This window comes from Rhipicephalus sanguineus, chromosome 2, assembly GCF_013339695.2.
Source record: "Rhipicephalus sanguineus isolate Rsan-2018 chromosome 2, BIME_Rsan_1.4, whole genome shotgun sequence".
NCBI classification, from domain to species: Eukaryota; Metazoa; Arthropoda; class Arachnida; order Ixodida; family Ixodidae; genus Rhipicephalus; species Rhipicephalus sanguineus.
The window spans coordinates 50,272,739-50,299,161 of NC_051177.1; the positions used below are offsets into that span (position 1 = coordinate 50,272,739).

The 26,423-nt window shown below is 47.0% G+C and overlaps 1 protein-coding gene across 1 annotated transcript; it reads left to right on the top strand.

Annotated features, from left to right (window-relative positions):
• Positions 1-250: 250 nt before the first annotated feature.
• On the top strand, positions 251-14,222 carry LOC119382920 (NFX1-type zinc finger-containing protein 1 homolog). The gene is made up of 2 exons (XM_037650835.2): positions 251-476; positions 10,200-14,222. Exon 2 carries the CDS (start codon positions 10,767-10,769, stop codon positions 14,193-14,195), a length of 3,429 nt encoding a protein of 1,142 aa, XP_037506763.1. The 5' UTR covers positions 251-476; positions 10,200-10,766; the 3' UTR covers positions 14,196-14,222.
• Positions 14,223-26,423: the final 12,201 nt, after the last annotated feature.

Genomic DNA, 26,423 nt, shown 5'->3' on the forward strand with positions numbered 1-26,423 from the left:
AGGTGTCACGTATCGCTGCCGGATGCAATCGCGCCAAGCCACAGCGTTATTTGAATTGTTGCCAGTAGCAACCGCGGCCTTTTGCCGCACCATGGTTCCTGGACTTGCCACAGCCTGCGCTGCGTTTGGAGCGGGAAATTTAGCACGTGATCTGTGACTGTAACGGTGCGAGCGATCAGGCTTTATGGGCTTTATCGCTTTATCTTCTAGCAGAGCTGCTAGCGGCTGGCAGTGCATGGGGTGTGTTTCTGTGGCCGTGCAGTGGCTTTGATAGCTTGACAATAAGACAGCGTTTGCCGCACACGGTGCTAAGTTGAAGACTTCACTCGTTCTTCGTCCACAGAAGCACGTCGCCAACAAGGATGACTGGACGACCGCAACGCGTGGACATCTCTCTCAGCTGTTAAATCACTGCGCGGAAATTGACAAGCACACGCAACAGAAAACAGCTGGGACTATCCATAAGTATTTGATTCGTAAGTTTTGAAGTTTTGGCAGTGTGCAACATGTTTTAGTAGCAATGAATTTAGAGCGACTTGTCCCTTTCGAAACAATGGGTCGTTGTTCTTTTTTTTTGTTCCTTTTTCTCGCTGGATTCTTGTGTTTTGAACACCGGCCAGCCGGCTAAGCAAACGGTGCGAACTCTACATATGAGGCCATATAGTGCAGGTTTTTTTTTCTTTTTTTTTTTTTTTTACAAGAAGAACGCAGCAATGAAGGCGGTATACGTCGGGGAGACCACGCCTGTTTTGCAGTTTCTAACTTCGCCCTTATTGGTTTCCGCTCCTTGTTCTGCATTTCGTGCTGTTTTTCTTCACGGAGCAAATTATTTTAACTGTGCTTGGGTGTTCCATATCCAGACGTGGCCATTAGCTAGTGTGCTGCGTACTGTATATTAGAGCTTAACTTAGTACACTGTAGCACTTTTACATTTGAGGCAAGCCGCGCTGTTCTTGGGTCCGGCGTTTTGGAGACGTTGATTACGTGTCTGTGTTCTCTGGTGCGTCCATTTAAAAAAAACCGCTTGACAATGTTATATGCGTGTTTTTAAATGCACCAGATAACTACATCCTCCAGTATTCATACTTGAGGAACATAGGGTGAATATGCAGGCAAATTATAAAATATGGGTATTAATAAAAAATTGTTTAATGCGTTTTTCAGAGACTTCATGCAAAACTGCTGTGTAATGTGTAGCGAAACTATATCAAGCATGGATTCGAAAACTCAGTTTGCGTACGTCATAAAGTATGCGGTTCAATTACAGGCGACTGCAATTAAGGCTGTGATTCTTCATGGTCGCGCAAGCGCGTCGTTTCTTTCTTTCTGTGTACAGGTTTTAGTGCAAGGAAATTTTGGCGGGATGTTGAACAAGCAAAATAACCATCGGTGCGGTCGGCAATTCTGGCTACGATATTGAGCTTTCGACATGCTAAACTGAGTTTATGTTGAAATGTTACTGCGTTTCTCGCTGCGCCGTGCACCAGAAGTGACAACTGTTTGTTTTTGTGATTAGCTAAACCAGTACACTTCCATATCTTGAAATATCTTCGCTCAGTCAACTTTGCTCGCACTTGTGGCAGCTGGATCGAAGGGCTATCGCAAAGGTGGGCTGCAAAACTTAATCTGGGAACATAATTCAGAAGCCGTGACACGGAAGTTTCTGTGAAAAGCGACGACTGCCGGAGCTTTACACATTTTTCCGCCATCGGTGCGAATTTGGCAATGACATGCTCGTGTATACAAAACATAACACTGAATATTCCCTTTCCTTTCGCCGATAAACAGAAAGTTTGTCTTTCATGGATCGGTTTGCTGCAATGTTATGAAAAGTTCGAAAGCGTGAAAAGGCGGACAAACGTACGTACGCCTGAAAGAAACATTTTAAAGCTTACTAAAGCTAGGGCGTCAAAGAATATAAATAAATCGCCGCTTGGCCGTTTCTTCCATTCTCTGTCGCGTTTGCAAAAAGTTTCGAAATGTAGTATATCAACTGGATCAATCTTCAACGCTACACACGTTTTGTTAAGGCTGTTAAAATTATTTTAAATATTTCTTCACGCTGGCGCGAGCGCAGGATTACATGTGGGACGCAAACCTGCCTGTTATATGTTTGCATGTTGAGTTCGCTTTTATTTCCGTCTAGCTCAGCTTTAAACCCCTCGTGCTTGGTGAAAACAGATACTTCGGAAAGGAGGCGCTGCTGTGAACTTCTCAGCCAAACCTTGCAAACGTGCGCGGCAAGAATTTACAAGCTGAGTGAGCCTTTCTCAAACGCCCTTTCTTCATACTGAAGCCAGTCCTCATTCTCTGCGGTGCTGCCGGCAGCAGCTCTATCTATATAGCAGACTGTTGGCACTGACTGATATCTGATATAAATCAAGAGTGGCGTTTGGATCAGATGCCCTTCTGCCGCATGCCGGCACAGCGCTCTATTGTGTGCCGAAATTGCACAGCAGCAACACTAGCGCGCACCGAAATCACACTGGAGTGGGCGAAGGCGTTTCATGGTACGTGCTGACGTAGATGTATATTCTTGCCCCTCTGTCATCCACCCCCTCCGTGCGCTCGTCGGGACGAAAGAGAGAGAACGCAATCAAAGCGCGTGACAAAACCCTGTAACTGCTTTCATTAATGACGGATTCGAAGAAAATTTGGCAGCAGTCGATTAGTGAGACAATCAATTCTGATACTGAGGTCATTCGATGATTACATGCAAAATTAGTTCAGGACCTCAGGAGTTCAGTACCTCAGGAAACGGGAATAACACGCCATGATCTTTTTCGATGCTTTATATAAACCTTGTTTTAGATAACTTCCCTTCCCGTAGTGAATAAGTAAACGAAAAACATTTTTTCCCTCCAAACCGACGGATCTGATCGAAGAGATGGAACGTCTTAATATACTCTGAACGGAAAAAAAAAGAGAGAAAAGCTTCTTAGTAGACTTTACTAAAAAAAAAAACTTTAAAAACAGCGAGAAAAACTGTACAGGTAGCCTAAGTGCAACACAAGAACGTGGCTCAATAGGGTGGTATATTCTCTATTTTACCCTCTATGCTGTGTATTGCACGTCACTTTAGTTCACGATGACGTCACAGATCGCCAAAATTCTTGACGTTATCATGACGTCACAAATTCTGGCGTGACGTCAGGTGGGCCGATCACGAAAGGCGGGCTGATCACGGAGGCAGTGCAAAACGACGCAGGGTGCACGATGCTTTCGGAGGGTGGCGGGGCAGGATCAGTACATCGACTGAAAAGAAAGAAAAAAACATGGATTTCGCCTTCGAGTCGCCTTGGGTGAATACATAAGGGACACCGTGAGTTTTTGATGGCACTCAGTATGACTTATTGTAATTTGTAACCTTTCCTGTTTCTTTTTTCTATCTGCCGACGTTCTGTTGCGAGTGCAGTTTTATGAGCAAATGTTAGACGTGGCTCCGAAGCCGCGCAGCCAACGTTCCCCTTCCCTTTTGTCGGCCACGGCAAAAGTTGCGGCCCACGCATTTCCGGATGCCTCTCTCATATTTGTGCCCTGCCTGACCGGTGATAAGATATGTAGTGCAATCGTATGTGATAAAAATATGTATTGTACGCCAGGCGATAGGTGTTCGATTGATATGCGCTCGACTGTTGCAGTCGTCTTGGCAACAGTCGAGCCATGTGTATCAATCGGCTAAACGTATCACCAAGCTCAATTTATCATTCGGCTTCCCATCGAGTGTTGCCAAGACGACTGCGTCGTCATAGCAACAGTCGAGGGGAAGCCGCACTAACTGTACGTTGAAGGAGGTAGCCCGCCATTGTTTTAGGCCAAGATCTGGAAGCGTATTTACGCACGTTCCATTCCAGTAGTGATCCACATGCCTGCAATAAAATGTAGCTGGTTATATAGCCTCCTCGATCGCTGAGGTATGCGAGCTGCCCGAGAGTGCGCGAAGGAGGAGATGGAAGGGGGGGAGGAGGTGGGGTATTCTGATTCGTCCAATCCCCTCGCGACTCCAGATCAGCTGCACAAGCGTCTAGACTTCACGGCGCTCATATTGCAACCTTTGCATAACGGGGCTCTTCAGCCAAGTCTTGTCGTAAGGCGTTCCAGAAAAACGACTTTTATGCGAAGCACTGTATGGGAAGCAAACGGGGGTTTCTGAAGCGGCTTCTGGGTCAGCATGTAGTAAACCATTTTCCGAGCTAAAAAAACAAAACAAACCAATGACATGTATTCATTCATTCATCACTGAATTGTAGCGAAGCCTTGGAACTTGGCAATGGGTTGCGCTCTCGAGTGCCTTCAAGTGGGTCGTCCTCTTTGGTTTAAGGACGCCGCTCGCGCTGAGAGCCCTTGTTTTGCCGCGACTGTCACCATTACATATTTTCGCTGAGCGCCGGCAAATAAACACCTGAACAGAGTCATTGATCATTTGAAACTTCATTCATTGATCTTTTAAAACTATTTTCCGGACACTAGAACATTAATTCAAAGTTTTAAAAAATTCGGTAGATCCCACGCTTGTGGGAATCGGTCTCATGCGAAGCAGCCAGCAAGTACTTCTATGCTGTATTTTATGGCTTTGAACCAAGCGTTACGAGGTGGATCGACGTGTTTTTGTAAGTGCAGTAGCTGTGTGCCAATCATGGGCTTACCAGGCACGTCGAAAACACTGGCGCTTAAAGGGTAACTTTCTGTGTGGTGCGACGTAACGCCAGCCCTCACGTTAGAGTACATACGTCAGTATTATCGCAACATTATGGTGCAATCATGTGAATATCATACGCAACTTTCGTTTTAATGTTCCGGTATGTAATGTTTATTAGACTGCTATAAAAGTGGAGCCAACACTGGAACCACAGACGTTAATATGATATGACGCCTGTATCGTAGGAGTACATGTGTAGTATTTATTGCTTTCTTGTAAAATTAGATAGCCAGCTCCACAACCACAATTGACGTTGCACCGACATTACACCTGCATAGGCTGTTTTTAAAAACCAGTTTGACCTGGCCTGGCTCTGTGGTAGAATGCCTGATTACCACGCAGAATGCTTGGGCTCGATTCCTGCTGGGATCCTAATTTTTATTCTTTCCATTCGTCGGGTCAACGCTGCTGATGTCTGTTCTCGCCGTTCGTGAGTAGATATAAACTCTGCAACCTGTGGCGCATAGCCGTACACCGCGGCCCGTGGTAAACGGGTATGTGCCCCACGTGTCTGGAGGAAGGGGTTTGACGATGTACGCGACAGGATTTTCACGTTATTCATGTCATGACCCGAGTCATATTCGTCGAATCTTCTTACCCTCTCATGCCAATTATGGTCTACACCAAGTTAAGGAGGCGATCATGAGAGCACCCAGACGTAGGCGGCGAGATAGACAGACAGACAGACAGACAGATAGATAGACAGATAGATAGATAGATAGATAGATAGATAGATAGATAGATAGATAGATAGATAGATAGATAGATAGATAGATAGATAGATAGATAGATAGATAGATAGATAGATAGATAACAGACAGACAGACAGACAGACAGACACAGACAGACAGACACAGACATAGATAGATAGATAGATAGATAGATAGATAGATAGATAGATAGATAGATAGATAGATAGATAGATAGATAGATAGATAGATAGATAGATAGATAGATAGATAGATAGATAGATAGATAGATAGATAGATAGATAGATAGATAGATAGATAGATAGATACGCTCAAAGTGCTAAGGGTTCGCTAAGAAATGCTTCGCATTTAAAATACTACGCCTGCGTGGAAGCACAGCGAAAGCTGGAGGAGCCAGGGAGGAGCAGACTTTTTATAGCCCCTTGTAAACTCTCTTGCGGCTACTATACAGTGATTCCACTCGTGCGCCAAATTGTATTTACTGCTACTAAATTGTATAATATCGACGAAATTTGCGCCAAACTGCGCCAAAGTCTCGGATTTGGGGGCGTCTATCACCGGCAATCGCGCCGCCGGCGCGTCAGAACATGTGCAGCTCGATCTTGGGGCTGCCAATAAAGTCTCAATCATGGACCAAGAATTATTCCGCTGAATAAATAGCGCTCGCGCGTGCGTTCCGAGTAAGCCACGATGCCATGCACGGTGCCGACGCAGCTTCTGTTCTGCAAGTCGGCTCGACAGCAAAACGCGCTCTCCGCAGAGGCTCGTGACGTCTAGGCCTATCGGCAGCGAGAAAGTGCGACGGCGATTCATCGGCGGACGTCGTCTGTTCCAGAAACGCTGCTGATAGCTCGTTTCAAGCGTCGCACGGCACGTAAGGAAAGCAATGTTCAGTAATAACTACATGAGTGCCGCTAAAATGTCTGTCACTTCTGTTTCCGGACATCGCGGAATGAAATCTGGGATCGCCTCGCAGTAGATATATGGGACAATATCGACTTTTCATTGCTTCGCGTTTATGGAAGAGCACGCGAACGGTGGAAACGCGTTGACACTTTTCCTCAGATATACTTTATCCATGGATCTTCATCCAGAACAGCTTTTTCGTAATTCCTTCCGCCAGCACCTCCGAGTTTGTAATCACTCTGCGCTAAATACCCCCTGAAAGGCCCTGCCCTTTCGAGCTCACGTGCTAGGGTTCCAATTCGAATTTTTTGCTTGCTTTTTTAAAAATGCCATCTCATTAGTAAAATCATATCTCCTGGTCGGAGCAGCCGCAAATGCGTAGCTGTCAGTAGCGGGCCCGTCGCTGACGGCCCACAGTGAAGCGGCTACGCCATGCTACACGTCCGCCCCTCGCTTTCGGGAGTCAACAGCTAACGGTTAAAAAAACAGTTTCGCTTAAGAGCGAAGCAATGAATGCGATACCAAAAAATTGTATTGTGAAACGAAGTAAGACTAGCAGCTAACTCTTTTGGATCCGATCTCGCGTAACTCAACAAAACGCTGGTTTAAGGGAATATGGCCCCTCCAGGAACCGAAGCGTTTTCTTGCTCTGAGTTCTCTAAACGCGAAGTAAGCGTTGAGAGCACAGCAAGTTTACGAGCCGTCTCCTGATGCCTCGAGATAGCGCGCGCGCAAGCGACTGCGCCCTTCGAACGATTCCCCCCCCCCCTTCCGCTCCCATGGCGTCTCTTCATGCTCCTTACGAAAGACGGGCGGGGCGTTTCCTCTCTGTTTGATGAGCAATCGACGGCAGGCCCGCACGCGGGAAGGTGTTATCTCATGCACTGTCCGTGCGGCGGAGACAGACGGCCGGCTAGTTTAATCTCCGCTTCAGCCGCGTTCGTCGCCAGCGCTCGCGAGCTTTTACCCGCGGTAATGCGCGTGGTGATTATTAATTTGGACTTTATACGGAAAATTACGGCAACGGCGACGGCAAAAATCCGCCGACAGTGTCCATATAATTGCTATCGCAAGGGTCAATGTACTGGGCAGATTTTGCGCCCCCCCTTCTTAGGTGATTAGGGGGGCGGCCGCCCCCCCCCCCCCTGTAGCACGCCTATGTTCCTGAGATGATTTTTTCCATGAGATTTGCAATGAATCGAAATATTTCTAGCCTTCATAAGAGCCCCATAATAATACTCAGGTGCTTGAATGTTAATGCAATATGCTTCTGTATTGCACTCCAGGATGTAAAATTCGCTGCTCCAAAGTTTGTCAGTGCACTTGTCAGTGCTCCAAAGTGCTCCCAGATGCAAAATTATCTGCTCCAAAGTGCTCCAAGATGAAAATTTTGCTGCTCCAAAGTGCTCCAAAACGGAAATTTTGCTGCTCCAAAAATTGCTCCAAATCAGAAGTCCTCGGTAGCATCACTGACTATAGCAAGTACAGTTGCGACATAGCCACTATGCCATAAATCATAATTTTGCGAAGTAGGGAAATGATCACTATGCCATAATTCTTGATTCTGCTGAGAAGCGAGGTACCCACTTTGGGTCTCAAGGCATTATGCGCACTTTATTAACGCGATAGCGTTAGAGAGCTCGTGTCGCAGAAATTCCGCCGTCGGCGTCGGCACCGTTGGTTGTGAGCGAAAAATCGAGAAAGAAAATAAAATAAAGAATAAAAATTTTCGGTCCCATTGAGGATCGAACCCGGGGCGTTCGCGTGGCATGCAGGTGTCCTACCACAAAGCCACGATGTTGCTTGCAGCTGCGTCGAAAAAAAAAACACTACATAAATGCCATGTAGTGGAAGGAGTCTCCCTAACACATTTTCTTCGACAGGTGTCACGACGAAAACGAGCCCATTCGGCGATTTGTAGGCGCATTTGGGAGGCCATCAAACTACGTCGAAAAAGGCCGGGACAGTGCAGTCATCGCCGCTAAAAGCACACACGAACTTTCAAACAGCTCTAAAAATGGACAACTATGTCCATCTAGCGGAAAACATATCAAGCCAACGCCGGCTTTCCAGAAGAGGCGTTGATCAAGCAAACAGCAAACGCGAGATAATGTGCTGCCATCTGTGAGGCATTGTGAGACTCTTCATGGCCTCCGAGATGAAGCGCGCGGCGTCTATCTCGGAGGCTGCGACTCTTGCTTTAGATCAAAAACCTGTATGTACCATTCGCGCGCGCGCGCGTGTGTGTGTGTGTCTGTGTGCGTGTGTGTGTAACAATACACATTAATAAGTATGCACTTAGTGGTTGAAGTGCGCACTAGGGGCCGGATTTCGCTATTGCGTTCAACTCTTAAAGGCGAAGCTTAAGGGTCCCCCAATTTTTGATGTTGTGGCTGATGACGCGAAGAATAATGCTTGGTGCCTTTGTAATGGGTGGGTGCCCACTAGTTACGCAATCCGCATTGTGTGATGTCGGGTGTTATGTTAATCTTCTATACCACGCTGTATTACATATCTGCTAACGTGATTAGCCCGAGATGACGCCGCTATAGGGTCTTCTCGCGAAGGTGGCCAAAGCACCGGCGTGGCTCTGTGGTAGAATACTCCACTGGTACGCAGAAGGCCCGGTTTCAAATCCCTCTTGATCATCGATATTTTTTTCATTGGGCGCGATAGCGGTTACGGACACCGGCGGCGGCCGGTAACTACGCCTCCAAAATCGGCTGTTGTTGTGACATTATAACAGCTTTTGCTGTAAAAGTGTTTATGTTCTGTGAAGCCTACCGTATGAACTCTCATTATGCCAGAGCTCGTTCGCCTATTTCCCATTCAGTTACGGCTGACCACCGCTGTTACCGACGAGAGATCGCGCTACGTGCACATGCATGTCCCCTAGGATGCCTTGATGCCCCCGCGCGCGCGCATCGAGGCACTCTAATGTTCCCAAATCCTGGTCATGGTGGAGGAGGATTGATACATCGACTATGAAGAAAAGCAGATAGCTTTCGCCTCCGAGTTGTCTTAGGTGAATGCGTAAGGGACCCTGTGAGTTTTTGTTGTGCCTGTATAACACTGCGCATTAATCGAATTTCGACGTGCACTTGCACTCTCGATAATTTACTCTTAAACAATAAAAAAATGTGAAGGCTCCGGTTAACGACCTTCTATACTCCATTATTCTCTGATTAACACAGCGGCCATTTTATGATGGATCCTTACCATCTACTCAGCTTTCTGTCGTCCTGATTCGCGAAGCGTTGAAAGCCCTGATAAAACACGAACTAGAGGACGTGGCACGATACGATGGTATTATAAGGTCACCTGAAGTTCCATGCTCCGTGCAGATAAACATATCTCTGAAGTATATAATCACGAAAAGTGCAATATATAGACGTAGGTTCAAGACCTGCACTTGGCAAATATCAAAGCGGGAAATATATTGGTAAAATGAAAAGCCTCGCAGTTTCTTCAGCATTCAGCTTACGCACATTTGCTTGGTACAACTACCAATCATGTGCGCGCAGGAGAGTTTCATTAAGAAATTTATTGAGATTGCAAAGTTCAAGCCAGTTAGTGCACTATAGGCGTACTTGATAAGGCCACTTGATAGCTAAGCCGACTCTATAGCTTTGAGACGTTCGTCTATTCTCTGATAGAAATGTATTCAGGCTCCTGTCTCGAAATCCTTTCGCGTAAGTCTGGAAATATTGCGGGAGCTTTGCTGACCTCGGGACTATCGATCATAGACTCGAGGCGCGGTCAACAAAAAGTATTGTGACTCTTCATCCCTGAATACATGTGCCATTCGCATGCCTTTATTTAGAGACGTGAGGTAGGTACAAAATAAAATACGCTAATTGTATTGTTTTTTCCGGTTTGCGCAGATATTCAAGCCATCCTGCCTGCCCGGAAGCTGGCAGAAAATTCATGGAGCCGCCATCTTCAAATCGCAATGGCCGCCCGAGACCTCGGAATCGTCGGCGCAGAGATAACCAGCCTGGCGACGGACCGCACTTCAGCTTTGCTCGGCACTCTGCAGCAGAGCGAAGTGCTCAGCGAACCTCCGCCGCTGAATTCGGCTGAGTTTTTTGATAACAGGGCGCAGGAACAGAGATGCGTCGGCACAAGCCATTCGCGCAAGATCCGGGACCAGGGCCAGGAGGGGTGCAACGCGGGGAAGAGGACGGCCCCCGTTTTCAGGAGGTCCTGGCAGAGGAGGGCGTCGCGGAGGTCGAACCCAGCAACACGGCACCCTATGTAGCAGCACTCGAAGTACAGACCATGGCTCGTTCGACGACGGTCCTTCCGGGCCGTGTTGTGACGAGAGCGTTCCAGGTGATGACTCTCCGAGTAACTACTTCGATGACCGGTCGACGTTCCCGGTCGGTACCGATCGACCCTCACGTAGCAAGGCGGTTTCTTTCCCGACGTTTGCCGATATAACAGCCGCCATGACACTGCGGCGAGAAGAAATTGGACTTGCGAGCGAAAAGTCTGTCTCGTTGCACGTCCACGACTGCTACTTACAAGCGGCATCCTCGGATGTGCGGGCTACACTAGGCAGCTTTCGACTTGTCCCCGACAGGGGCCTTGGGCGTGTCGTCACGATTGCCAACTGTGACCCGGTCACACTTTGTGGCGCCGCCGTCGCCTTCTGCGACCCTGAAAAGCAGTACATATGCTATGGTGAGATCCTGAGGCTCGATGGGAAACTAGTCGCCTTGCTGTTCGATGGCCTGGGAATTACCGACGACGAGGAAAGTCACGAATTTGTTCTGGTCAAACTGAACTTGGCAGCAAGCTGCTTCATCAACCATCTCGCTTCGCTGCATTCAAAATCGTTTGATGACATGAAGCGAGTGAAATCGCTGCTTCAAGGAGAAGCATGCGAGTCTCTTGAGTCAGGACTTCATGTCACCCATGATGAGGCTGCAATAAAAACTGCGCTTGATTCATCATTGAACAGCAGTTCGGCCAAAACACATCCTTTTGATGAAAATCAAGTGATTGCCGTGAAAGCTGCAGTCACTTCTCAAAGCGGTGTGTTAATTCACGCGCCTTCTGGCACCGGTGACAAAGAGCTGCTGAGGGCCGCAGTGGAAGTGACTCTCACTGTTGATAGCTTAAAGAACAGAGGGCCGATACTTGTGGTAGGCAGCGGGATAACTCCTATGTTCAAAAACAAACCAGATGGCTTATTTTGTTTGGACACCGAAGTTGGCAAAGCAGCAGATGCCGTTCAGGAGTCCGCGTCAGCTATCTTATCGAAAGGAAAAATGAACGAGGGTCTCCTCAAGATCAACAAGGTATTGAAAGACCTGAGCACTTTGAAGAGTACAATCCTCCACCAGTCTCGATTTCATGGGATCACTCGCGAGTTCTCAGCCAAAAGGAGTGAAGAGAGAAACTGCGTAGAAAGGTGGCTGATGCAGGGGGTTAGTCGCAGCGACATGTTGGCTGTTGTGTCAGCAGCCGATATTGACGCTTACCGCGAGGACTGCCAGTATATGTTAGAAGGAACCAAATCAAACCGTTCAGTTCGCTTTCGTTACGAAAGGGCTCCTCAAACTTCCCAAGGCGCCGAAGGTTTCCCCGACGACTTGAAAGCAGCTTACATATGGAAAACTCTCAAGTCAACGGGTAAGTTACAGCTTCATGCGGAATACAATATTATGCAGCTGCAGAAGTGCCACAAGTGGCAGTTATACAAGCAGTGGACTCTGCGCCTTAGGCAACATGTCCTCAATGAACTTGAAGACGCCCAAAATGAAGTGTTGCACTCTTACCTTCACTGCGGCCAAATGCTATCGGAAAATGTGTCGCGTCCGACTTCTGAGGCTTCTGTGATTGCTGCCTCTGTGACCACAGCCATCGCGCATAGTGCCGTCATCGAGTCTGTGCAACCTAAGGTCTTAGTTTTGTTCCGAGCGCATCAAGTCCCAGTACTGCTTGCTGGTAGTCTCTTCTGCAGCAGCATATCTAGACTCGTTCTTATAGGGGACACCGTATGTTCACAAGGAAAATCTTCGTCACTTTGGTCATGTGCATTCAGCAGCCAAGGCTTCGAGCTGCACGAACTGAGCGTTCAGTATTTCCTCTCGCAGCCCGTCTGCAACCTTCTAGCACCGTTCACAAAGAATGTGTTGAAGTCGGGTTGCAGTGTTGAGCCTCTCAGGGGTGTTGCGGAGTCAGCTCAGTTTTTCGACATTCCAGAAGAAGAAGCGGTCTTGATGATATCTCGGCTGTGCCATCATTTGAAGACACATGGCTACCAAGCAAGAGATGTGGCTATTGTTACGGTCTCGCCATCCACTGCTGTGGCTACACAGACGTTGGCCGAAAAGTTGCGGCAAGTAGGGTGCGCATACACTGTATGGTCTCTCAAGACCTTATCTTCATCTTTTTGTAAAATCCTAATCTTGCTCATTGGTTCGGGCGCTCCAGGCTCAGATCTCGCTGCTGCTCTGAGCAGGGCACGTTGTGCAGTGTACGGCTTCGGAAGGCTTGCAAGCACCGATGAGAGCTGCCAAAACGTCTTCAACACGGCTCACGAAAACAACAGGCGTGCTAATCCAGCTCTTTCTCTGTCGTGCGTGCGCCACCCGGGAACGATTGTCTGCATCGAGTCGGGAGGTGATTTTGTGACAAAGTTGCAGCAGACTGGAGGGTGCATGCAACCATGTGGTGCTAAGAGACGCTGTGGTCACGCGTGCCTAGAAATGTGCCACGAGGGAGATCACCCACGCTCTTGTGACTGGCCCTGCCCGAAGAATATTTGCAGTCGTAACCATCCCTGTCGTAACAAGTGCTCCGAGCGATGCACTGAGCGCTGCTTGGTTGTCGTTACTGATAAACTGCCTTATTGTACGCACACTGCTACACTCCCTTGTTACAAGTGGGAACAAGGTTACGTACCTGTTGCAACACCACTTCCTGATGCTGCACCTGCTAGCCGATCTGGCGTGCTCAAGTACAAGTGCAAAATCCCAGTTACCGTAAACCTGAAATGCGGACACACAGCCCAGGTACCATGCTTTGAGAACCGGGCTTCAGAGGGCACAGATGCTAGTTCATTTAGACCTATAGGTGACTTGTCCTTGCGCCATTACAAGTGCACGATGCCAGTTACCGTAAACCTGCAGTGCGGACACACGAAACAGATTCCATGCTTTGAGAAACCGTCTATGTTATCGATAGGTGCTTCAGCATTCGAACCTCCTGGCGTCTTGTGCCAGCACAAGTGCACCGTGCCAGTTACTGTGGTCAGGGACTGTGGACATCGGTTACAGATTGCCTGCTTCGAGAATCAGCTCAGAACGACCACAGATGCCTCTGAATTTGTATATCGCAAAGACCGAGTCATCTTGCCTCAGTGTCGGGAATCTGTACTAGTGACCCCTTCATGCGGTCATACAAAAACCATACCATGCTGCGACAAAGCTGGATATCGGTGCGACGTCTCGGTATCGGCCGTGCGACCTTGCGGTCACTCTTGTTACGTCTCTTGTGGAGCGGACCGTAGGATCTTCCCGCCATGCACTGTGCAAGTCCGTGTTGTTCTAGGCTGTGGCCATCCACTTTACGGGTCCTGCAACAGAATCTCCGCGTCGAAATGCACAAAGTACGTCGAGAGAACATTGCCTTGTGGGCACAGAATAGACGTGGTTTGCAGCCAACCTAGTCCCCAGTGCCGTGTTATTGTTTCCAAGTTGCTTCCATGCGGCCACGTTAATGTAAAGCCCTGCTTCGCCAGCGCTGCTCCCTGCGAAAATAGATGTGGTTACGTATTTCGCTGTAAGCACACGTGCAAATTAGCATGCGGCAACCACCCGCACGAAGACAGGTGCCAAGATTGCAAGGACAAGTGCTCCATTTCATAATGGCCATAAATTTGGACAGACCTCAAACACGACACGTTTTACCAGAGCAAAATACTTTTGACGCTTGTTAGCGTTATCAAGTGCGTCGATCTTCAGTTATTGTCTGAAAGATAGCGCTAAAGCTAAGTGGTTTAAGTAATGCAAAGAGAACCACGGTCCAGAAGGCAGCAGATGCTACCTCATGCGTCACGGCACTCTACTTATCTGCAGTGTTTTGCGCGAGTACCTCATGCCATTTATCATTGCCCATAATGTGAACGCTGTAAACTGCCAAATTCAATGTGACACGAATAAAGTATTTAAGAAAACGTTTAATGAAAGTGTCCATTGTTGCACGAGTTTCCACCCGTCTTTTCTCTGCAGTGTGAGTTAGCCAGTTACTAACCGTGCTTCTATGGTTCTCTATGGCGTAACTGTCTGGTGAAATATTTCTGCCCGCACAAAGGATTTAGACCCGTCGTGGTGGTTTAGTGCCTATATGAGGCCCGTCCTACTGCAGAACACGAGGTTGTCGGTGAGATTGCTGGTATAGGCGACAAGGATCCGACGGCGTCGCACTGAAAAGGAAACCGCCGTCTATTGTACACAAGGGATGCGATGCGGGGTTGTTGGTAGGCACATCTTCAGTAGGTTTCTTTGTAGCGCACATGCAAGACAGGACAAAATAAAGGCACATATAGACACACAGGATGCTGTTTTGTCCTGACAAAGAAACCTACTAAAGGTGTATTGTACGTCTGGTGCTCGTCAAAGACTGTGCTGTACGCGGAAGAAAAGTCGACCGACACGTGAGCTGCAGAGCCGATCCCTGGAGCTCACGGCCCGCTCCTCTTCATTTAGGCGAAAGCTTTAGATGCCTCATGAAATGCGAATATTGACCGTCGGCGGCATCGGCGTCCCGCGGCGTTGGCGTCAACGCGAGTGATGCAAAAACTCGCGTGATGAGGCTACCATGCGAACAGTCAAGGCGGTCGTAGTTAATCTGAGGACTTCCGGCTATCTTATCAGCCATAGCCAGTGACGTTAAGCATCACCGTCTAATGAACTTAGTATTGAGGAAAAATACAACCATCGCACAAACGTGTGGCACAGACAGCACATGTGAGGTACAGTCGCAATTTAGTCGTGCGCCTAGCTTAAAATAAGGGATGGCATCCAATGAAGGCTACCCATCACATTCTTTCCTCAAATTCTACTCCACAGACCAAGTTTTATACCGCATGCTATAATTTCAGCAAAAAGGATGTTATATGTGGAAAAGTTCATTTATATGACATATGAAAATGAATGTACTAAACATTGTCTTTTAACCTTCCACCAAGGTAAGAATGTTCGCTCACAGTGCGAAAAAGCACTGGACTGGCGGCAAATTTTCAGAGCACGGAATTGGCACGTTTCAATCTTGGCTTTCTGGTAGATTCTCGTGTTCAAAGTGCATGGCGGCTGTGCTCATCACCGAAAGAGAGAGCAAAAAAAAAAGGCAGAAAGGTTTTACGAGACAGCGTCTAATTTGCCACCGTTTACGTTGGGAGAAGGGAAGGGGCAGAAGAAAAGGGAATTCGGAAAGAATTTGACTCTGAGCCGTGCTCCACCAAGGGTTGAGGAAAATTGCACCAACTATTTCTCCAAGAACCAACTATCGCAAAGCCTAGCTGTGAAAAAGTGCAGCAGCACCTTTGTGCTCCTCCGCGCAAATTACTCTGTTTAGTACGTGATCATGATATCGTGGAATGTTAAAGGTGTGTGTGTGTGTGTGTGTGTGTGTGTGTGTGTGTGTGTGTGTGTGTGTGTGTGTGTGTGTGTGTGTGTGTGTGTGTGTGTGTGTGTGTGTGTGTGTGTGTGTGTGTGTGTGTGTGTGTGTGTGTGTGTGTGTGTGTGTGTGTGTGTGTGTGTGTGTGTGTGTGTGTGTGTGTGTCAGACATTGCGAAGAAACGGGGGGGGGGGTGAACCCTTTCCCGGCCACGCTAATACAGTGGAAGATATACATACACCTGTGTGTGCATGTGAATGCTTTGTTGCTATGACGAATATGGGCTGACTAGGCCCTGACTTTCCTGAGTGAGTTATTGTGAGCGCATAATCTCAATGTAAATGAACGGCAGGCGTTGGTCTCTTCGCTAGCGACTGTTTGCCAAAAGGGCGTACGTCAACCGATAAAGTGGAACGGGGCCTTTGGGCAAGCCTTATCAACGAGGTGAATCATCTGAGCTAACCTCTGTGTGCGTGCAACGTACACACACACACACACACACACACACACACACACACACACACACACACACACACACACACACACACACACACACACACACACACACACACACACACACACACACACACACACACACACACACACACACACGCACACACACACACACACACACACACACAGTGTCGCTAACCGTTTTCACATTCTTTATTTCGATCAAGCGCAGGCTCTGCACCAGGCAAACGACTCCGAAAGATGCTGTCACTTCTGCATCATAATGGTAGCTTCTCGTGCGTCAGCAGTTTGGAAAGAACAACAAAAGAAATAAATGAAAATGTGTGTGTATGTGCAGCCCATGGTCATTCTTGAGACGCCCATTAACCATTTACGTGGGTGGCCTTTGCCGACGTCTCCGTTGCGTTTCTTTGCTTCTGTTACGTAACTCGCTTCTTCCTTCCATGACGATAGGACGTCGCCGACTGTGACGTCACACGCAACCTCGATCATATATGTATATACCACGCGCGTTTTCTTCCAACAGATCGCGTGGCTCGCGTCATCAACCAACTTCGGGAAAAAGAAAACTGAGGGTGACCCGAAGGGAGTGATGGAGAAGCTAAGCGTCGAGTCGAAGAAAGCCGTCATCGCGAGATGCAGGTTCGTGTGGCCGCGGCGGTCATCTGTCGGCTTTCCGACCACCGTTTGATGGAGGTCCACTTCCGGGGAGATGCCGATGAAATGGATGGGTTTCTTGGGTACCTGTCACCACTGCGGAAATTGCAACGGAATTAATAAGCGCGGGTTTTTTCGCGTCGATCCTATATCAACGCGAGGACGACTGCTAGCAGAGAAGGCCCGCTTCTCAGGTCGAATATAAAAAAAAAAAAAACGAAACTTGCAAAGTTTCGAACGAAACGAAGATCGAAGACCTCCGTGGCAGCATGCAGAGCCCTCGTCACAGCGTCTGCAGGCGACTGCAGAGGAAATAACGTATAGTGGAAGCACTCCTGATTGCAAATCAATTGCGGAAAGAATTTCGGGATATCATCGGTAAAAACTGGTGGCGAATTTATCTAAGAAGTATTATACTGTGTAAAGCACTTATTGGAGTGAGGCGAGTCGTCTACTATAGCAGTACGCATCTGTAACGTCATTGCATTGTTTGAGAGCGCAGATCAATTTTAGCAAAGATTAGTCACTACTGGTTTGCGATAAACACATTAATTCACCCAACATATTTCGCAAAGGCTGCTTCAAACTTCACAAAAACTGTATATGTCTCTCTTCTTTTTTTTTTTCAAAATTAATTATCGGTCTAGTATCCTTTATTATAGCGTTATATGATTGCTTGTATGTCCTTGGCATTACATCGATTTTTTTTTTCACATTTCGGCTCGGAATGCTGTTTTTCTTTTACGGTGACCAAGCAAATACTTCTGAATACGCGGTTTATTCTACAAAATGCTTCGGCATTGCGGTTTTTGTGAGTTACTGTATCACGTTTTCAGTCGACGGCGCGCGCCAGTTTTTGCCCTCGCCTCGTCGGTCAAGTCAAATTGAAGAAACCGGCAATGTTTTCGTATTTAACGTTACGTCCTCGACCGTTTATATGTAATAATAATTTTCGTGACAGGTTTGGGATCAATCAGTCAATGTTATCAACAAAAATGGTAGTCGCAGATACATATAGGGTTATGCTTAAAAGTGATGCAAGAGTTTTGTCACTGCGGTATCGGTAGCAGAGAAGCGCCATGCGCTGTCTGAGCTGTGCATGCGTACCTCATATGCAGCGATTCGTGGAGTCCTCTGAGGGGCGCCTCAGTAAGCAACTGCAGTATAGTACATGGGTTGAAAGATATTATTAGCCGTGTAAACAGGTAGAAATGAAGACAGGGGACATGCGCAGCCTAGAATTACTTGATGCCTGATAAACTGCTGTAGATAAGGGCCACTTAACTATAAAACGGCAACCCTCACCTCCTCGCATATAGCGCCACGTCGCATGTATTAGCATCCCAAGGTACTCGGATCACTGAGGTTTGAAGTGTAGCTGTAGTGCCGGTAGTGCCCGTAAACGTTAACTTAATTGCGGATAATAATATTATCTGGGGTTTAACGCCCCAAAACCAGGATATGATTGAGAGAGACGCCGTAGTGGAGGGCTCCGGAAATTATGACCACCTGGGGTTCTTTAACGTGCACCTATATCTAAGCACACGGGGCCTCAAACATTTTCGCCTCCATCGAAAATACAGCCGCCGCGGCCGGGATTCGATCCCGCTACCTTCGGGCCAGCAGTCGAGCGCCATAGCCACTAGACCACAACTCAAGTGCGGATGATGCACAGCTGAGAAGGATACGTACACCAGAAAATGCGGACGGTGCACTGCGAAGTGAGGAAAACGAAGGGCAATCAATCAATCAATCAATCAATCAATCAATCAATCAATCAATCAATCAATCAATCAATCAATCAATCAATCAATCAATCAATCAATCAATCAATCAATCAAGCAAAGCAAAGCAAAAGTAAGTACCAACGACCACGCAGAAAAACACCGAGGCGGCAGACATATTTTTCTTCGAGCGGAAGAGCTGGTCTCCAGTCCGATTTGCTTGTGGTGCCCTGCTTGCATTGCGTAATCCTGTAGGATTCCTCGTGGTCCGATCAGCGGTGCGTTAGCCGTCCTAGCGTTTACGATCATCGACTGAGGTGGGCTGGACGCAGTCTGCTGTGACAGCCGCATCTCCGGCTGTCCACCCAGCGTATATGCGGGCGTCCCGGTTCGCGAGTTGACGTTCCGATGGCCTTGGCGCGTGCATTCGCACGTATGCAAAATAGAAGAAGGGCGAGACTTGCTAGCAGAGCATCCACTGTCAAAGTCTCAAATTCAAAAGCTGACGTCGGCAGGTCATTGATTTGATGATTGCGGTTCACTGTAGTGCCGCTCGGCCATCGCCTCACGTCACGCTGAATACGTAGACTAGCTCTCTCCCGGTCACTGCATATCTACGTAGCGATGTGCTTGATCTATGCTGATTGCATGGAAACACCGAGTGCTCATATCATGAAACAGCATAAATGAAGAATCGTCAACTTCGCAATGCTCTAAGGCGTCTGGTTGTGGGGAACTTCCGGTAGAGCCGTAGTTAAACTGACATGCGCGGCCGGAAATTCTTACGCCTTAGAATCTCTAATATTGTTGACATGGGATTGCTTATACCAAATATCTGCCAACTCTGTGTCTCAAAAAAAGTAATAAGGCAGCTTAGCAATAGTGGTGCCAAGCCTGAAGGAAGTGCGGAGCCGGGCGGCCTTCTCTCATCTATGCGTTTTTTGTACGTATTTTCTGTCTGCTCATTTACGTTTCTTTATTCCTCTATCTTTGCATTTCTTTCTCGATCTCTCTCTCTCTATTTCTCGCTTCCTTTTTCTTTCTATCTTTTTCTCTCTCTCTTTGTGTGTATCTTTCTTTGATTCTCTTTCTTTCTCTTTTTGTCTTTCTTCTCTTTCTTTCTCTTTCTTTTTATGCTATGATTCTTTCTTTTTTTATTCTCCCTCTTTCTGTATTTTTTCACTTTCTTTCTCTCTCTTTCTATTTTTTCTATGCTATACTTTACTCTTTCCCCTACTCATCACCCTCGCTTCCTTTTCCCACCCTCTTGCCATGACATACTATACTACACCAGTTAATGAGAACTAGCAGACAGCAATGCCAAGGAAAGTATAGGGGGTGTTATTTGTAGTAATTAGAAAATAAATGTGAAGAAAGTAAAGTGGGCGAAAAGATAACTTGCCGCCGGCAGGGACCGAACCTGTGATCTTCGAATAACGCGTCCGATGCTCCCACTGAGCTACGGTGGCGGTCATCTCCCCGTCCACTTTATAAGGCATATATGTGTATCGAAACTTAGGAGTGTCAGTCAGCGCCAGTCGCAGCCACGGCGGCGAGTGTGGAACACTCCTTTTTATGCCTTTTTTTTTTTGGCGTCACGTAGCACGTGATCTATATACGAGCAGGCAGCTGACCAATAATCCCTCGCATACTACCTGAAGGCATCATGTCTGCCAGAACGAGACCCTCGCTATGAAAGCAGATTACTTTTAAGGACTCGTTTTTCTTTGTTAGACACAATATTAATGAAAACTAACAGACAGCAATGCCAAGGAAAGTATAGGGGGTGTTATTTGTAGTAATTAAAATATAAATGTGAAGAAAGTAAAGTGGGCGAAAAGATAACTTGCCGCCGGCAGGCACCGAGGGTCTCGTTCATAGCGAGGGCCTCGTTCTGGCAGACATGATGCCTTCAGGTAGTATGCGAGGGATTATTGGTCAGCTGCCTGCTCGTATATAGATCACTGGCTACGTGACGCCAAAAAAAAAAACATAAAAAGGAGTGTTCCACACTCGCCGCCGTGGCTGCGACTGGCGCTGGCTGACACTCCTAAGTTTCGATACACATATATACCTTATGAAGTGGACGGGGAGATGACCGCTGCCGTAGCTCAGTGGTAGAGCATCGGACGCGTTATTCGAAGGTCGCAGGTTGGGTCCCTGCCGGCGGCAAGTTATCTTTTCGCCCACTTTACTTTGTTCACATTTATATTCTAATTACTACAAATAACACCCCCTATACTTTCCTTGGCATTGCTGTCTGTTAGTTCTCATTAATATTGTGTCTAACAAAGAAAAGCGAGCCCTTAAAAGTAATCTTCTCTCCTTTATACTACACCAGGCTATGCTGTGCTCTGCTAACGGGCCTGGATAGCCGAGTGGTTACGACGCTCGCCTTCCGATCGTGGGTACGCGTGTTCTAATCTCGCTTCGTCAAGAAATCTTTCCGCTAGGAATTTTTTCTTTCTTTCTTTCTTTCTTTCTTTCTTTCTTTCTTTCTTTCTTTCTTTCTTTCTTTCTTTCTTTCTTTCTTTCTTTCTTTCTTTCTTTCTTTCTTTCTTTCTTTCTTTCTGTCACTCTCTGTACTCGTTCTCTAACCCATCACAGTTATGGCATCCCACGCCGGACAAATCGGCGCATGTGTTTTGGGAGCGAAGCAGAAGATGGAGAAAAGGACAAGGAGAGAGAGAGAGATAAACATTTTAATGAAGCTGGAGATGTTTGCCTGGCTGTTCGCCTGACATGCTACTCCAGGCGCTGGGTGACGATTATGATACATACAGTGATAACCACATAACACATACAGTCACACAAGTTTACAAAGGACAAAGAGAGTGCGTGCCTGTTCATAATGATGATAGTTTTCTGTTCACTCAGCACGGACTAATGGTCGGCTTAAACAGCTCCGCTGTTAAACCACACACACACACACGCACGCACACACACACACGCACGCGCACACACATACACACACGCACACACACGCACACACACACATACACACACACACACGCACACACACAACGGCAAACCGACGCAGAACTTTTTTCTCTACACTGAGCCTTTTCTCTACACTGAGAGGTGCAGAGCGACTTTCCACGTCCTTTCCACGTAAACGACCATCACGTGGAAAGGACGCCTTCTCTGAAGGCTACGAAAAGGGAACGCACATTTTCTGGCACAGGGATGTAAAGCGTGCGTTTGCTGTATATCCGTGGTTCATTTCTGCTTTGTGAATATCCATCTTGTAGTAAAATATTTCTGATGTGCTAACACTTCTGTAGGGTTAAGGCTTGGGCATGTTGGTTCATTGCGCGTGGAGGCAGCTCGTGTCGTCGTCTGTCTCCCTTTCGTGTTCTTCCAAAAATTCGCGCTGTTTTCCCTCCTTGCATTTCTGTAGGATCAACATTTATATCGTAGCACTCAAACATTGCGTACTTGAACGGTCGTCTGTGTGTTATTATTATTATTATTATTATTATTATTATTATTATTATTATTATTATTATTATTATTATTATTATTATTATTATTATTATTATTACTATTATTATTATTATTATTATTTTACTGAGTCTGAAGGCGCTTATGGTGGCATCAGCGCACGTGCTTCGGAGGCCGAATCAGGCGATACTTGTACAGTTGACGAGAGCGATGCCGTGTACACCGTAAGGCAATTTTCGCGTCGTACCAATTCTGAGAGTCCTGGCGTACGTGCGTGTATATAGATCCTCTGATGCGACAAGATGCCCATTTCCTAGAGCTATAATCTTGTCTTTTTTCTACAGGCATCTTCCATGACGACACGGTTGTTGAGCAGTTACCTACTACTACACAGCGCGCCTATTTTTACGACACCTTACGCAAATACATGGTCGTTCACGCAAAAAAAAAAAAACATATTAAGAAAAAGAAAGCCAACCGGCTCCCGTACCCGTTTTAATGGGCGTATTGATAGCGTAGAAACTTGTATAGCAAATGAACCTTCATTTCGGGTTGCGTTATAGGCTCATACGCAAGGACGAATAAAATACAAAAAGAACAAACAGCCTTCGTCCTTATGGCGTAAAACAAGATGTTGTATACACTGCTCTCGAAACTCTTCGCAGCCTCGGCGTGTGGCCCGCCGTAAACGCTTTCCCACGCAGCACGCAAAACCATTTAATGGGCGCACTCGCCAATAGGTCTCCCGCAGGGCTAGTAATTACCTATGACACGCGTAGATTATACGCCAGATATTGCGTGTTGCATGCGCAGACCGGATGGTTTATTGACTTCTCCCGTACTGCCTTTGCGGATACGTGTTTATTACAATACGCGGTGGCTCATCTCATATACCCCCCCTCCCCTTAACCTTCTGCAAGTGCAATCAGAAAACGGCTGCCTCGTCATGCCGGAGTGGCAAGCTGTTTGAGGAATGCTGATTAATGCATCGAAACAAAGAGGATTGCCTTGCGGCTAATCGTCCTCGTCGTCATGCGATGACGAAGGGCGTCGCAAATGCACCGTCTACACGCCTATGGTCTTGTAGGGTAAACCTTGGATCTTCTCAACAAGTTATTCCGGCGCGTGTCAGTGTTACGCTACGCTCGCACCGCGATTTTCGGCTCAATGACACTATCACACGCGCGCACGGCCGTTCGAAAGCAAACGAAGCGTCACTATCGCGAGGCCCTCGGATTTCTTCGAGCCTGAAAGGCGAGCCTGACTGGCGTGCGGAGGTTCCGTTCTCTTCCGAGGTCCTTTCTCGTCACCGCACGTGCTTTACGTACAAGTTTCGCCATCCTCCCGCATTCCCGTCATCACGCTAATCTATGTGCATTACGTCTATGCGTTCAATGAGAAGGATGACGTCATGGCAAGTCGCGATATTGCGTTCGGCTCGGTAGAGATACCAGCTGTTTGGGAGGCACTGCGTGTCGCCAAGGTGAAGTACTTGAATCTGATGTGAGTACCATTGCCGGTGTGTACAGGGATTCTGACAGCTACCTGATCGAGAAAGGGGTCCGATTAGGAGGTACAATCCCTCCACGAGGCCCGTAGCCAGGAATTTTTTTCGGGGGGTGCCCACTTGCTGAAGACCTTCACTATTTGAGAAAAACATCTATTTTCATCATTTATTCGCGGTAAAATAGCCCCCTTCGACAAAATTTCGGGGGGGGGGGGGCTAGGGCATACCTTCCCCCCCCCCCCTGGCTACGGGCCTGCCCTCCATTGTTGTTCAGTGCAGGTACTTAAAAGATTGGAATGGGAAAAACGGGAATAACGATTAACGGTGAATATTTTAGCAATTTATGGTTTACAGACGACAACGTACTCTTCAGCAATGACGGCAACGAACTGCAAAAAAAGAAAGTTAAGAAAGAAAAGAAAAACAAAAGACATTGAAGACCTAACCGATAAGTTCTCAACGTAGAGCTGAAGATGAATGTGCAGAAGACAAAGGTAATGATAGGTGGTCCGGCGAAAGAGCGAGACTTCGTCATAGACAACCGAACCCCATGATCAGTAGAAGAGTATGTATTTCTATATGTCGAATAATAACAGGGGAGCCTTTTTATGTAAAGAAAATTAATCGAAGAATAAGGATGGGCTGATGCGCATACAGTATAGACATTCTCAACTCGTGACCGGCAACTTAACGCGGTCACTAAAAGGAAAGTATACACATATTGTATTTCGTCGGTTCTAGCATATGAGGCAAAAATCGGAGCCTGTGTTCACAAAAACGTCTTACGCTAAAAATTTTCGTAAGAGAATATTTCAGCCAATCACGATGCGGGACATACCATTAGGGAAGCAGGCTAGCCAGTGGGAAAGGGCACTTACGAAATAAACGTTTTGCGAATTCGGCACCTGGAGAAAAACAAAGAAACTCGAGAGGGGGTTAAGGACCACACCGCGTGCGGTGGGACGAAATATTATAGGTGTAACTCTAAGAGACAGCAGAGTGGATCGGATAACGAACAGGGATGTCCAATACCCTAATATATATTATAAAAAAAATGGACCTGGACAGGTGACGTCATCAGATGGACGGATAACCGATGGTCAATTAGAGTGTCACATTGAATATCAAGAGATCGAAAGCACAGCGAAGGACGCCAAAGGGCTAAGTGGAGCGACCAAATTAAGAAATTTGCAGAGATAAAATGGAATCAGCTCGGGCAGGACAAGGCGGGTTGGAAATCATTGAGAGAGGCCTTCGTCCTGCAGGGACATAGCATAGCTTGATGATGATTATGGTGATGATGGTACCTACTCGCTATATATAAGATTTGAAATGACATTGTTTGGTTATCGATACGTGTCACTTGTTTCGTGCTAAAGACCGTGGCGCCGCATTCGTAGAAGGTCACATCACCTTTTGAATAGGATGACCAGAAGTCGCTGCGATATGACGGTACCTCGCAGGTTATTTGCGCCTTTAAGCACTATAGTTTAGAAAGGCAAGCCCTGAGCGATGCGCATATTACAGCTGGTGCCTGCTTGATGCCATAACAGGAAATGCGATGTTCCAACGAACGCCTCTGTTGACAGTCTTGGAGGCGCTGCATCACTCTCCGAGGTCTAAGATATTGCACAATATGCCGTTAAAAAAGAAAACTAAACCTAGCCAAAAGCTGCATTTAATTATGAACGTATTATAATGGAGGCTGCAAGCTAATTTGGGCCACTCGGGGTTCTTCAACGTCCACATAAATCCAAGCACACGAGCGTTCTTGCATTTATAGCCGGCATCGAATCTGCGACCTCAGAAGCTTATCATACGCACTAAGCCACCGCGACCGTGACGCCACTACTCGTAGCAGCGACTTTTGAGCATGCGGCCGCTGACGTACCACGTAAACAGCTGGTAAACACTGTATTACGGAAACGTGCGAGAAACATGCCTGCGGTGCCGTCGCATCGTATCTATTGCAGCTGTTGGGAAACGTTTTCACCCGTTGAGCGAGACACCATTTTGCTTTGGTTTGAGCGAAAATATGTGTTGCTGCAAAAAAAAAAAAAGCCTGGTTGCTTGCTTGAGTAGTTGGTTCATTGCAACTCATGTAACACCGCGAAGCAATAAAGGCAAAAAGAAGGAATAACCATAGAGACTAGTGATAGTCGATCTTTCCCTCTCTATCGTCGTCCCCCCTCCCTTTATTTTTCTTTTTGCGCTCAGTTACAGGAGTTAAAAAAAAGTGGGACATTGTTGAAAACATGAACTAAGTATAAGCAATTTTTGCTCAAGTATCTCGCACATAAGAAACAAAAAAACGCCAGGCCTGCGCGGAAAGCGCAGCACAGTTACAGCGAAAGCTCGAAGAGCGGCATTTGTAGAACCCGTTATAAACTCTCTTGTGGCTAATAATACAAGTACATGAGCAACGTACCCACTACGCCACAAATCATAATTTTTGTGAAGTTGGGAGGCACCCACCACGACATTACTCGTCATTCTGCGTAGAAGCGAGGTACTATCTGTAAGGCATTATGTGCAGTTTCTTGATGCGACGGCTGATGACGATGAAGAATTATGACTCAGCCTTTTGTAATGGGTTGGAAGCTTTAAATGACCCACTAGTTACGAAATTCGCATTGTGTGACGCCCGGTCGTTATTTCACTCTCCCACCACG

Excerpts from the sequence above, each read along its gene's own strand:
- LOC119382920 (XM_037650835.2), top strand. The coding sequence starts at position 10,767 with ATGACACTGCGGCGAGAAGAAATTGGACTTGCGAGCGAAAAGTCTGTC.